The sequence below is a fragment of the Rana temporaria genome, chromosome 9 (genome assembly GCF_905171775.1).
Source record: "Rana temporaria chromosome 9, aRanTem1.1, whole genome shotgun sequence".
Lineage (NCBI taxonomy): Eukaryota > Metazoa > Chordata > Amphibia > Anura > Ranidae > Rana > Rana temporaria.
In genome coordinates this window covers 43,340,617-43,355,071 of record NC_053497.1, presented here as the reverse complement: position 1 = coordinate 43,355,071, position 14,455 = coordinate 43,340,617, and the positions used below count along the sequence as shown (strand labels likewise).

General features: G+C 41.5%; 1 protein-coding gene across 11 annotated transcripts in view; it reads right to left on the bottom strand.

The window, feature by feature from the left end:
* Positions 1 to 14,455, bottom strand: part of RYR1 (ryanodine receptor 1) — a 273,212-nt gene that overhangs the window by 208,651 nt on the left and 50,106 nt on the right. For all 11 annotated transcript variants that reach the window (XM_040323298.1, XM_040323302.1, XM_040323300.1 and 8 more), the window contains exon 2: positions 1,958 to 2,077. In XM_040323298.1, the coding sequence (XP_040179232.1) occupies positions 1,958 to 2,077 (120 nt within the window). The remainder of the gene's footprint in view (positions 1 to 1,957; positions 2,078 to 14,455) is intronic.

Below are 14,455 nucleotides of genomic sequence, written 5' to 3'. Positions count from 1 at the left end.
ATGGTCTTCCACGTCCCAGCCAATTATAATCGATTGGCTTAAAGAAGTAGATAGAATCGCACGCATGGAGAAATTTGCACATGAGGCAAAGGAAATGCAGACCAAGTACAGATCCGTCTGGGCCTGTTGGCACCACTATATGGAAACCGCAGACTATGCTTAACACATAGCTCGCCCATGCACCCCTTAGCATGGAAATTTATGAACGAGAGGGGTAGATGGCTCTCCCTTTATCTGTTCCGATTACCTTTCCTACCCTTTTATCTATACCCGACCCCTACCCCACCCCCTCTCTTCGCACTTAGTTCTCAAAACCATTTAAGACTATACTATCTCACTACCACCTCCAAGTGCTTATGGTTAAGGTAGTGGATAAGCAGATTAAACTTAATGTATCCATCTGCAGATCTCCTTCATTATATCAGATTTTATAGATTCCCATACCACCATTCAAATGCTACTTAAGCCCTTCCAGTTTTGCTATAGGTAACGGAATTCCCCTCCTCAATTTCATGACTTTGATTAGAGCTACAAGTTAAAAAAAAATCATTGTGCTAGTTCTGATAACCTGTAGAAATTCCATTCTAACCGAAGACACCCCATATTGGAACAATTCTACATCTAACAGAAACCTGCTATTGGTAATAATAATGAAGAAATATGGGGGTGGGGCGGTGGCATGTTTGATATTGTTCATTAGGTTACTATGGTTTTTGTACATTGATTTATCCACTTACTGTACTGCATTTTCATGCACGGGTATGAGCCCCATTAGACATCCTCTTAAATGTACTGTTGAGATTATATGGTTAACGCCTATGTTTATTCTTGAAAATGTAATAAAGCGGGGGCTTTTTTACAAACTCCTGGCTGCTGTCCCACCCGCATGGCAGGCGTCACCAGCTGAAGGTAAGGGAAACCATCCATTCACTCATCTCTATTAGGTGCACAGAACCCAGAAACGGCATGTATAATGTCGCTTCCAGTTTCAGGCATCATTTTCCCTGGCTGCTGTGGTCAAGAAAGTGTGCATTCTATTACCTTCAATGGAGGGCAGATAAGAAATTGGGTCTCATTAAAGAGAACACGTCACAAAGAAATTACAAAAGTATTGGGACACCTCCCTTTACACGCACATGAACTTTAATGGCATCCCAGTGTTAATCTATAGGGTTCAATATGGAGTTGGCCCACCCTTTGCACCCTCATCCACATCAGTGCCTGACCTCACAAACCAACGCTTTTGGAAGATGCTCAAACATTCCCATAGACACACTCCTAAACCTTGTGGATAGCCTTCCCAGGAGAGTTAAAGCTGTTATAGCAGAACATGGTGGACCAACTCAATATTGAACCCTACAGACTAAGACTGGAATGTCATTAACGTTCATATGTGTGTAAAGGCAGGCGTTCGAATACTTTTGGCAATAAAGAGTATGTGAAAGAAAAAACGGAAAACAAAGTGCTATAAAATAAGGTTACAGCCAAGCACTTAAACCCTCCCCCCAAAAAATTCAAGCCTGCTCTGTCCCCAAAAGTGCTGACTCATATGGGTTTTAAAATGGTAACCTATAGGAAACAAGTCTATTGTTGTTTTACAGGCATGCACAATTTTAAGCTCGACATATTGGGTATCTATGTGCTCAGTGCAACATCATCTTTTATATTTTACCAGAAAATTGGGTAATATATTATATTTGTGTGCCCTATAATTAACTTTTTACTGAAGATTTGCACTTGATAAACCATTGCATAAATATCATACAACATAAAAAAAATTGGAACTATTGTATTTTTCACAGTATCCGTGTTTAAAAATATATGTTGGGAGTTTTAGAAATTTTTCAGGCCTAAAAGTTTTTTTTTAAACATGTGTACAAATACACTAAAACAGCATTGACAGCAACAATTAAATATGTTTTCTTTAACCATTGTAGTTATTAGATATTAATGTCACCTGAGCATTAGACGTTGATTCCAGGTAGCAGAGGCGATTGCCGAAGCCTTCCACTCCCATGCACATCTTAAGGTTTTCTTTTCGAATTGTAGCACTGCATTGTAGGACAACCACATCCTCCTAATAATTAGACATAAAAATAAATTATAAGAGGATTTGAATTTGCAACATAACATCCTCTATCAATAGATGGTCCACTGTAAACAAAGAGCTAAGCCTATCATCAGAATAGAGATGGTTCCCCGCACTGAAGGAGAGGAAATACCAGTCTCATCACAGAGTTTCTATACTGTTGGTTGCTGTTAGTAGTGTGTTATACAATATTAACAAATCAGCAGAAAATAAGGATGTAACTTTGTTGCAATACCTTTTATTGTCTAAGGAGTTTCAAGAAGACTGCACATGTCCCTTACACCAATATTTCTCAACTCCAGTCCTCAAGTCCCCCCCCCCCCCCAAGTGATGTTTTCAGGCTTTCCATTATTTTGAACATTTGATGTAATCAGTTTTACTGTTTTAGTAATTACTACAGCCATTTCATCTGAGGGAAATCCTGAAAACATGACCTGTTGGGGGTACTTGAGGACTGGAGTTGAGAAACATTATCTTACACTACCCACCACAAGCTAGTAAATGTATATCTTCAACTCTACATCTCTTTATAAAAGGCAATCTGTCAGGAGGGAAATGTGGGAGCTGACCTTGCATGCTGGGGTCCTAATAGCTGATATGCAAATGCATGTTCCAGGTCAGTGTGTCATCATGAAGAAAAAAGGATAAGGACACAGCCCTGGACCACTCAACTTCAGAACCAGTCTACAATTGCAACTCTTATATTTCTCACTGAATTATACTTCCCAAGAAATGGAATTTAAGGGAAATATAGAAGAGGGAAGGAAGCAAAGAGGCAGAAAAAAAGGAAACACTAAAAGAAAGCAAGGCAAAAGGGAGATGAAAGGAAAGGGAGAGTTAAAGTAAGAGAGAAGAAAGAAAAGAAAGGGAAAGAAGGAAAAAAAAAAAGGAAAGGATACAGTGATAAAAGGGGAAGGGACAGAAGGGGAAGGAACGGGAAGGGAAAGAAGGGGGAGGGAGGGAAAGGAAGGGAAATGAAGGAAGCGGAGGGGAAAGGAAAAGGAAAGGAAAAGAAAAGGAAAAGGAAAAGGAAAAAGGAAAAGGAAAGGAAAGGAGAGAAGAAAGGAAAGGAAAAATAAAGCAATGTAAAAGGAAGGAGGACTAAAGGAAGAGGTAACGAAAGAAAGTAAGGAAGAGGGAATTAAAGAAAAGAAAGATAAAATAAATAGTGAGGAAGGGGGGTTAAAGAAAAAGGTTAGAAAAAAGATGAGAAAGGGAAGAGGTAAGGAAAGAAGAAAGGAAATGAAGATGAAAAGAAAGGAAGAGTGGAGATAAATGAAATGTGCCACAGAATCCCCTAAAACAGGTCCAGCAGCTATTCCTAAAGTGAGAAACTAACCCAAAAAGTTACAGTAATTTATCAAAAATGGAACAGCGCTCGTTTCTATACTAATCCTACAATACTGTAGTGGAGGATACTACACTCATTTCTACTATACTGTATATTTTACTAAATGCAATACATCAATTCATCATTAAATATGCTGCAAATACATATTTTTTTCAGTGTAACCAACAAAGTGCTGAGTGCAGATGAAAAACAAAATGACGTGTTATCCAAGTTTATAAATATATAAAATATTTCCAAAGCGGTGTCCAAATGTTATTCATTGTTTTATTATTTCTCCAATAATTATTCCTTCATAAGGTGCCAGATCATAACTAGTGACTGCAGCCGTCCGGCTGGAACACTTTATTTTTATAAATTACACTGTGCTGGTTCTTCCTCTATGATTGGTATTTTGGATGCTGGTCCCGTGGTTATTAAATAATGTGGCTGTGAGAGGATAAGAGAAGCAGGAGAAGCCTTTTTTGAATTCATGAGCTTTATTGGTAGTTTTTAAAGATACCAGAAATGTTGTTGTCCGGTGAGTTTTTCATAGCAAATGGTGACAGTGATCACTTTAGTGGTGCACTGAAGTAAGAAGTTCATGTAAGATATTAGCTGTGATTTGCCATTTGGCACCTTATGAAGGAATATTTTTTGAACACCTGATTAAAAAAAAAAAAAAAAAGGATTTTTGGACACAGCTTTGGAAATATTTTTTTTATGAATTTGGATAACACGTCACTTCATCTGTACTCTTTATTTGCACTTGGCTTGTTACACTAACAAAATATGTGTTTGTAACATTTGTTGTTTGAATTTAATTGTATTGTAGAAATGAGTGTAGTATCCTACAGTATTGTAGGATTAGTATAGAAACTAGTGCTGTTGCATTTTTGATTAGGTAAAAGGAGAGGACAGGAAAGCAAAGGGAAGTGTAAAGGAAAGCAACAGGGAAAGGGAAAAGAAGAAAGGAAAGGGGGAGGAGGGGAGAGAAATGAGGACTTAAATAAGAGGTAAGAAATAGGGGAGAAAAAGGAGAACATTTAAGAAAAAAAAAGAAGGAAAGGAAAGGAAGAAAAAGAGGTAAGAGAAGAAACTTTGGCACATTGGAAGTCAGTCATCATGAGGGTAGTTGATGCTTGGAATAAACTACCAGCAGAGGTAGCGAGACAGTCAATAGAAAATACCTTTAAAACATGCTTGAGACAAACATAGATCTATACTATGCAGACTGAAAAGGAAAGGTAATTTTTAATAATATTCAATTACAATATGATTAGTGTCGCAATTATATGTGCTATATTATTTTTTCTTTATTTGCCCCCCCCCCCCCCCCCCGACGAAAGTGGAGTTACCCTTTAAGCATCTCGAGTCATCATTTGCTGCAAAGAGCAAAAATGGGCAGAAGGGAGCTGTGGCAGGGACAAAGGCTACAGTAGCAGCATTGAGTATAATGAGGATTAAAACTAATCCTGTACATTATACTGGCATATCACCATTCACAAGCATATCACTGCTCATTGTTATGTCTGCAATAGCTGTCAGCACTTATGTTAGCACTCAGTAGTGATAGAATTCTAGTCCAGTTCTGATAATCATGACACATTTAAGTCATTGCTTATCGTGTTCTAACAGTACAGTACTTTGAGGTGTCCGTCCAACATATTTAAAGTCTGCTGATAGTAATACTGTCAGATTTTGGCTGACAAAAACATTCACATAAAAACAACAAAAATGATCAAACTGCCTGAAGGATTAACTGCTGGCATATACAGTAGAAGTAAATCAGATTCAAACCTACACTGAAAAAATGTACATACTGACTGTATAATATATAAAACACGGCACACCCATGACATTGGTTTTGTAGACTATTCTGGGGTTTCTAAGGATAGAGCACAGCAGTAGCCTTCTCTCACTAATGGACTTTCCATATGGCCTTGTTGAACAGGCTGGGGAAGGGGTGGAATTATTCCACTTATTCGTTCAGGTGTGTGTGTGTAGTTTGGGTTTCAGCTATAAGAAAAAAAGTGTCAATCAAGGCAGTTAACATAAAAATAAAGGAAAGGGGGAAAAAAATACTTAGGTGGGTTTGGACTAGAACTCACTTGAACTATCCCACTGGGAAACGGTCAAAGTCGACAGCCAATAATAGGTAGCAGAGGCATTCCCCACCCGTAGCAGCAAATATGCAAGTGGTGAGTACAAATGTTAGACATGGTCATCTAGAGCCCAGGGCAAACATGCCAAACTGTGACCTCCCCCTAAAGATATATGAGCATTATGTGTTGGCAGAAATCCCCACACAAAAATTAATCTGCATGCTTACCACCCAAGCATAAATACACCCATCCTAGCACAAATTCTCTACCCCTAAAATGTCCCTCCTAGTACACATCTTCTGCCCCCAACTTCAAATCCCCCCCTCCCTGCACAAATTTTCCCCAAATCCCCCCTCCTAGCACAAATCTTCTTACCCCCTCCCAACACAAATTCCCCTGAATCATCACTCTTAGCACCCCCCCCCCCTCCAAACTTCCCCTCCAAAAACAATACTTACCCCCTGCCACCCCCAAAATTCCCCTTCCAACACAAACCCCCTTCCCCCACATCACGATATCACAGTGTCCAGGGAAGTCAACCCTTCTGCACACCCTATGCCCGGGCCCTGGGCGTGTATATGTGTTGCTGCTTGATGGGGCATGCCTCCGTCCTACGCCTGTAATTGGCTGTCGGCTCTGACAGCTTTACCAATGGTTGAGATAGACCGACTGTTATGCCTCATACACACAACCGTTTTTCACGACTAGAAAAATTGGTCGAGAAAACCGGTCATGTATATGCACCCTAAAAGTTTTCTCGACATAAAAACATAAAAACTGCCCGCAAAAAAATTTAAACCAGCTCCATTTTTTCTCGTTGTGTTTCACGTCAGTCTTTTTCTCGTCACGAAAAACGGTCGTGTGTATGCTTTTCCCAGGGGAAAAAAACGGGCATGCACAGAATCAAGTATGCAGCCCAAAAGCAGCCAAAAGGGTGGTGCCATTTGAAAGGAACATCCCCTTTATAGCCCTGTCATACGTGTTGTACCACACTGCGCTTTGGTTGGAAGTTTTTTTGCATGAACGTGTGTATGCAAATCTGGCTGGAGAGGAATCACGTTGTGAAAAACAATGGGTTTTTGAACGACAAGAAAAATGATAGGCTTTTATTGATGTCTGTCGTTGTTAGGGGGATTCATTGTTTCCAACTGTCCTAATCACCAATGTCACTGGGAATGCAAGTAGAGGTAAATCCAAAATTTGGGGTTTATACCAGAACATGATTAAAGGCAAAACCTTCCAATGGGGATACTTGCTCCCATAACTACACCTAATGCATAGTCTGATAAACACATGAACAGGTGCATAGATCAACGCCTATTACCTGTCGTAGCGTAGAGTGCTATGCCAAATTAGCCCCAGATAAAAGCAGAAAAAATCAGCATTAAAATCATACAGTTTAGTGGGTGAGCAGATTAAAATTCCAAGCACTCGCGTACATATTTTATCAATCTTTGTACAAAATATTATAAAGATGAACTTGCACCTTAAGGATTGGACTTCATTTAAAAACATTCCTCAATAACCAGACAGGTCATAAATCAATTGAAAAAAGGAAAAATATGCAGCGCTAAAAGACAGATAAAACACAAAGTTCATAAGTGTCCTCAGACACTAGTGTGTAAACAGTACCCAAGGTGTATGACCAGATAAACTACAGGTGAATAGTAGTAAATCCTCCACCGAACACCAACACCCCTCTTACCCTAAAGTATGGACTGGTCTAGGTGGTCAAACAGGCATAATAATAATCCACTGGCTGGTCTCCTCTCCTCTCCGCAGTGTGCAAATGGATCCTCTATATCCCCCAAGGATGGTACATCCACAGGTATGCATTAGTGCCCATTCACCGGCACTAGTGTGTACAGCTTGTCCAGATATCAAATGGCTTCTTCATGGCCTTGTTCTGACTCACCAGCCTGGAAATGTCACACGAGACCCGGAAGTAACGAATCCCCACTCCGGCATACGTTTCACATTTATGGCTCCTCAGCTATGCTCCACATAGTGTAAAATCCAGTGCAATTTATTATTAATTTAGTAGAGTTAGGCCGCGTACACGCGGTCGGTCAAAACCGATGGAAGCGGACTGAAGGACCTTTTCATCGGTCCAAACCGGCTGTGTATGGGCCCCATCGAACAGTTATCCTTCGGTCCAAAAATGTAGAACTTGCTTTAAAATTCAACCGATGGACGCCTAACCTAAGGTTAGTACGCAAAAGCATCGGTTAAAAACCCACGCATGCTCAGAATCAAGTCGACGCATGCTTGGAAGCATTGAACTTCATTTTCCTCTGTACGTTGTCGTGTTTTAGGTCATCGCCTTGGACTTGATCGGTTTTTTAACTGATGGTGTGTAGGTGCATAAGACCATCAGTCAGCTTCATCGATTAACCGATGACAACGGTCCTTAGGACCGTTCTCATCAGATGGACTGATCGTGTGTACAGGGCTTAACACTCATATTGTAGTAGGTAAAAAATGTGCATAGAAAAATCGCCAGCTGGCATATACACAAGATCACCCGCGTTTACAGGACTCATGGGTAGCGATGACTTCAGCAGGTCGTCGCCCTATTCGTTTCGTCAGAGAATTGACGTCATTCTGGGGCCCTCGATTTTCTATGCGTATTTTTAACTATGACAACGTGAGTAACTACTTCTTGTATAATAAATTGCACTGGATTTTACACTATATGGAGCATTTCTTATCTTTGAGCTTGACATTACGGACACCCCAGCAGGGGGATTCTTTTAAAGGCCCTCTGAAAGTCTGTGGGATAAGGTGACCAGATTTTTAAAATGAAATCCGGGGACATATTTTTTCTTTACTAGTAATGGCGGCAATCAGCGACTCTCTGCCCATCGCCGCCCGCCTCACAGCCTCTCAAGTCTTACTCTCTGTGCCCCGGGTACTACTGAATGGGGAGCGGAGGAAGATCACTCCGCCAGGGAAGGCAAGGAGACAGGCAGGTGGCTGGCCGGGACTTGAGCCAAGGCAGAATAACATGCGAGCGGAGCTGAATGGGCATGCGCCCGAAACTGAAGAAATATCCCCCCCCCCCCCGACCAGCACATGATCATCAGAAAGCGGCACAGATAATGGGAAAAATACAACCCCCTATGCTAGTAGGCAAGGCGGAGCGGGGGTGTGATATTCAAAAAAATATATTTTAATTCTGCACTGACTGCCTTTGAAATTGCGCCTGCCCCCTATTAAATCCAATCTGGGGACAAAACCAGGGACAGACTTGGTCCGAGGACAGTGTCCTCAATCAGGGGACTGTCCCCTGAAACTGGGGATGTCTGGTCACCCTACTGTGGGAACATCACTGAAAGGCCCTGGTGGGGTAATCAGCCAAAAGTGTTACTGCCCTTTTTATAAAAAAAAAGAGGTCCAGTACTGCTGTAGAGTTCAACAATTGATTCTCTAACCCTTTTCCTCCTTTTCTAAAGGCAAAAAAAAATATGTACCTATAAAAATATAAGCTGGATTTTGCCATTTATGTCAATAAAATGCTTTAAAAATTCAATGGATTAACCACATGATCTTCGGAAGATTTTGCGATACAGCATGGAGTTATTTTAACCGACAATTGCGCGTTCATGCAACGCTGTATTCAAATAAAATTTATGTAATTTCCCCCCCCCCCCCAGAGTTTTCTTTTGGTGGTGCTTGATCACCTCCGCGTTTTTTATCTCTTATGCCTCGTACACACGACCGGTTTTCCCGGCAGGAAAACTGCCATGAGAGCTTTTGGCCGGGAAACCCGGCTGTGTGTATGCTCCATCGCAGTTTTCCTGACAGAAAAAGGAATATGTCGTGTGCATGCTTTACCGAGGGGGGAAAAAAACGTGCATGCTCAGAATCAAGTATGAGACGGGAGTGCTCATTCTGGTAAAACGAGCGTTCGGAATGGAGATAGCACATTCGTCACGCTGTAACAGACTAAAGAGCTGAGAACCCATGGAGAGAGCGACGGCGGGATTGCGCCTACAGAAATTCTGGGCTCAGGTAAGTAAAAACAGGGGCTGGACACTGCAAGGTGTTTTTTCACCTTAATGCATAGAATGGGGTAGGGGTAGGGTTTCTGAAGCACGAGATTACAGCCAGAGGCTCTAATAGGCTTTAAAAAAGGCTGGGCTCAGAGCACTGCACTCCGAGCCCATCCAGTTGTGTGACAATAGTGAATGAATAATCGCTATTATCACACTGATCCTTCTCCTGGCCAATCAGCACGTGGTTCCTGAGACCCGTAACCTGATTGGCTAAAAGGACAGGCGATCCTTTTGGACCCCTAGGAGGAGGGAGGAGACGCGCGGCGGAAGCGGTCATGATGCAGGGGAGGAGGGAACACGCTAGAAGCTGCCGCCTGTCACAGCGATGCCCGCCCGCAACTTACAATAGATTCGGTAAGTGCCTGGATAACCGACCACGAGACCCCCGGGGGGGGGGGGGGGGGTGGGGTGCGGGTGACTTGAAACCCAACCTTTGGTTTGATAAATGGGTGCTCCTGTCTGCCCTGAAACATGTAGTCACACCCCCTCCACTTTCTGTCACCATCACTCAGCCAAGAGAGGTGCTGTTTGGAGCCGCAGCCATCTTGCTACTTCTAAAAGCTGCGGTTTCTGATGTTTCAGCCTGAAGCCTGACAACTGTACTTCCTCCAAGAACTTTGCTTTAGCCAGACACTTGCCTGCTGAGCTCTGCTGCCTCTTGGTGATCCTATGGAGGTCTATATGGGTTTATAACAAGCCTTAAAGGGGTTGTAAAGGTAAAAAAAAAAATCCCTAAAAAGCTTCCATTACCTTAGTGCAGTCCTCCTTCACTTACCTCATCCTTCCATTTTGCTTTCAAATGTCCTTATTTCTTCTGAGAAATCTTCACTTCCTGTTCTTCTGTCTGTAACTAAACACAGTAATGCAAGGCTTTCTCCCTGGTGTGGAGAAAGCCTCTTGAGGGGGCGAGCAGGAGGGTCAGGACGCTCTCTACTTTGCAGATAGAGAAAGGAGCTGTGTGTTAGTGGGCGTCCTGACACTCCTGCTCGCCCCCTCAAGAGGCTTTTTCTTGAGAAACAGGAAGTGAGGATTTCTCAGAAGAAATAAGGACATTTAAAAGCAAAATGCAAGGATGAGGTAAGTGAAGGAGGATAGCACTAAGGTAAAGGAAAAAAAATACATTTACAACCCCTTTAATCTACTTTTAACTAGTGAGTGTATTTTTATTGTCTTTAATTATTTTTAATAAATCGCTACACCTAGATGGACGCGCCCTCTTGTGTTTGTTCTTTAGGCCTGCCATTTATTGCTGGCATCTGAGCACATCTAGGTGTCTGCACCTTCCACTCTTTGAAAGCTTGTTTTCTATATTTTTTGCAAACTCCCTTTAACTCTTTTACCCCCAGCCACAAATTTTTATTTTATTTTATATCCTGCTTAAAAATGTTCCTGTTCCTATGAGCAAGAAATAGGGTTTCCTCTAGTTTTCACATACAAGGCCCAGTAAAATGACATAGGAAAGCCATAAATATATTGCAACAACAGCATATTCCAAACAATAAACTGGTCACAGTAATTCAGATATGCTGTTGCACGCTGTGTTACTAAGTGATTCCCCATATGACCCAGGTCTGTACTGCTGTCTAAGCAGGATTATATTTATACACTTCTATAATGTGGTCAATCTCATATCACATGAACACATGCACTCCACTATACGGTGAGTCAACACATTTACAAATGCTTTCCTTGTTGCTACAAGGAGCAACCAATCAGAATCAAGATTTTAGGGATTGGAAAAATGCATGTATATGCATTCTAGATCTAATAATATCAGAAAACATTGAGGAGGCTAAATGATTAGAACTTTAGCTCAGTACAATTCTTTTTTTGGATCCAAACTTTTTTTATTGACAAGAATAATGAGTAAAGCCGGTCATACACGGTTCGAATTTCGAAAGAATTTTCTTTTGAAAATCAAAGAATTTTTTATACAAATTTCGCACCGTTAGCGGGCTGCAGCAACAGCCGATTTTCGTGTGCCAATCAAATTTGAGGAATCGGACATGATGTAAATTTTTTGACCAAACCAACGATTTTCTAATCAATGATGGGAGAATTGTGCGAGAAATGCAATAGAAAAAAAATAAATAAAAAAAGCGCATTTGCAAGAAAAGAAAATTCCCGGAGAGAAAAAAAAAAAAAAAAAAGAGTATTCCCGGCAGCGAAAATTATTTTCTGTAGCAACATGAAGACTTGGTCGGCCGAATTTCAAAAATCAATGGTGGCATCATCGGATGACAAAAAAATAAACATAATTCCCCACAGTTAAATTATACACAGATCACACATGCACATGATGCAGTTACCTAGTGTTAGGCATATATAATCTTGTTTTTCATAAACAAAACTAAATAAAAAATAAAAAAAGAAAGAAAGAAAGAAAGAAAGAACCCCCCAAAAAAGGGAGATAAAATAAAAGTAAAATAGAACATTATGAAGAATAGTCACCTTCCTCCAGGCTTGTCAATAAAGCTCTTATACCACATAAGTTACCCAAGCACAGCGTATTTATTATAGGAGGGGCCCCAAGCTCGGGAGGAGGGTTTACCAACAACATTAGAGTCTATGGGGCAGATCCACATACATCTGCGTGGGCGCAGCGTATGCGAGATACGCTACGCCGCTGTAACTTGCTTTGCTATTCTTTGAATCCTGAAAGAATTTGCGCCGTAAGTTACGGCGGCGTAGGGTATATCTCACAGCCTAAGGGCTTGGAATTCAAATGCGGCGAGTAGGGGGTGTGTTTCATTTAAATGAAGCGCGTCCCTGCGCCAAACGAACTGCGCATGCGCTTTCCGTCAAAACTTCCAGGGTGCATTGCTCCAAATGACGTCGCAAGGACGTCATTGTTTTCGACGTGAACGTAAATGGCGTCCAGCCCCATTCACGGACGACTTACGCAAACAACGTAAAATTTTCAAAATTATACACGGGAACGACGGCCATACTTAACATTGAGTACGCCACCAGATAGCAGCTTTAACTATACGCCGGAAAAAGCCGAACGGAAACGACGTAAAAGAATGCGACGGCCGCTTGTACGTTCGTGGATTGTCGGAAATAGCTAATTTGCATACTCGACGCGGATTACGACGGGAACGCCACCTAGCGGACGTCGAAAAATTGCATCTAAGATCCGAAGGCGTACGCCTGTCGGATCTAACCCAGATGCCGTCGTATCTTGGTTTGAGGATTCAAAACAAAAGATACGACGCAGGAATTTTGAAATTACTTTCTTTGTGGATCTACCCCTATAACCGCAGCAGTCTATCCATTATGAGCTGAGGGGGAGCAAGGTTGGGGGTGTCCAACCAGTTTTGCCATACAAGGTCAAATTTTTCTGGAGCCTTTTGGTTGTCGTTATGCCAACTGTTCCCGAAGGAGGAGAGAATTGACATGCGCGGTCCACTGGGTCTTTTTAGGCACATTAGTCGCAAGTCAATAACGCGCTATGAGTTTCCTTGCCAGGTATAGTAATCTAGTTACCATTATATAGATGCCTTTTGGATACATTTCAGCATCAACAGATCCCAAGAGGCACACCAGTGGTGTGCATGGTATGGGAGTTTGTGCTACATCGGATACAGTCTGTGTGACCTCTATCCAATATCTAGCGAACTTCGGGCAGCGCCATACCATGTGTATAAAGTCTTCTCTGTGAATGGTACAATTAGGGCATGGGGGGGAATCTCTTCTGCTCCATTCATATAGTTGTATGGGTGTACGATATGACCTATGAAGTATGAACAATTGTGAGAGTTTATGGGATGCCGAGGCTAATAGCACCGGAACCAATTCCAGGGCCATGTCCCACTCATCACCATCTATGTCCCCCACATCCGTTGACCAGTGCGTTCTACATTTAAGTAGAGCAGGATTTTGAATCGTGGCTACCAAAGTAGAATAGGCCCGAGATATCAAACCCTTGCGGTTGTCAGCTTGTAGAACCTCCTGTATCAGGAAAGATTTGGTAATTTTGAGCTTGACAGTCCGTGTCTGGGTTTGCAATGCAGCTCGGTATAATTCTACTTCCACCAATGGATGTAGGTATAGCCTTGTGAGGGTCAAGTCCTAACCTAAGACAAAACACCTTCTCCCCACCCCCCACTGTCTGAATCCAGGGACCACTGAGGGTTTTTTTTTTTTTATTACAAGCCTCTTTTTTTTTTTTTTTTGCTTTTTAATGTATGGAGGTAGGTAATAATGAAAAAAAGCTGGGAGGTTCTGGCCAACATTTTTTTGGTGGGGCCCAGAAAGATTTAGCTACATCTATCACACTCCAGTTATACGGAGAATGCATGCACGAAAAATGATTGCTTAAACCCACAAGTGCTTTTATGTTTTTAAATCATTTTCTTTTATACTGGCTTTTGAAAGTAATGCCGCGTACACACGATCATTTTTCAGCATTAAAAAAAGGAAGTTTTTAAAAATGTAATTTAAAATGATCGTGTGTGGGCTTCACATCGTTTTTCGGCTTCTGAAAAACGACCAAAAAAAAATTCAAACATGCTGCATTTTTTAACGTTGTTTTAAAAAAAAATTGTTTTTCGGGTTGTAAAAAATGATTGTGTGTGGGCTAAAACGACGTTTTAAACCCGCGCATGCTCAGAAGAAAGTTATGAGATGGGAGCGCTCGTTCAGGTAAAACTACCGCTCATAATGGAGTAAGCACATTCATCACGCTGTAACAGACAGAAAAGCGCGAATCGTCTTTTACCAACATGGAATCAGCTAAAAGCAGCCCAAAGGCGAATAGAACTTCCCCTTTAGAGTGCCGTTGTACGTCACCGTGCTTTTTTCATAATTTTTGAAAAAACGATGGTGTGTGGGCAACGTAGTTTTTAATGATTTTTTTAATGACGAAAAATGA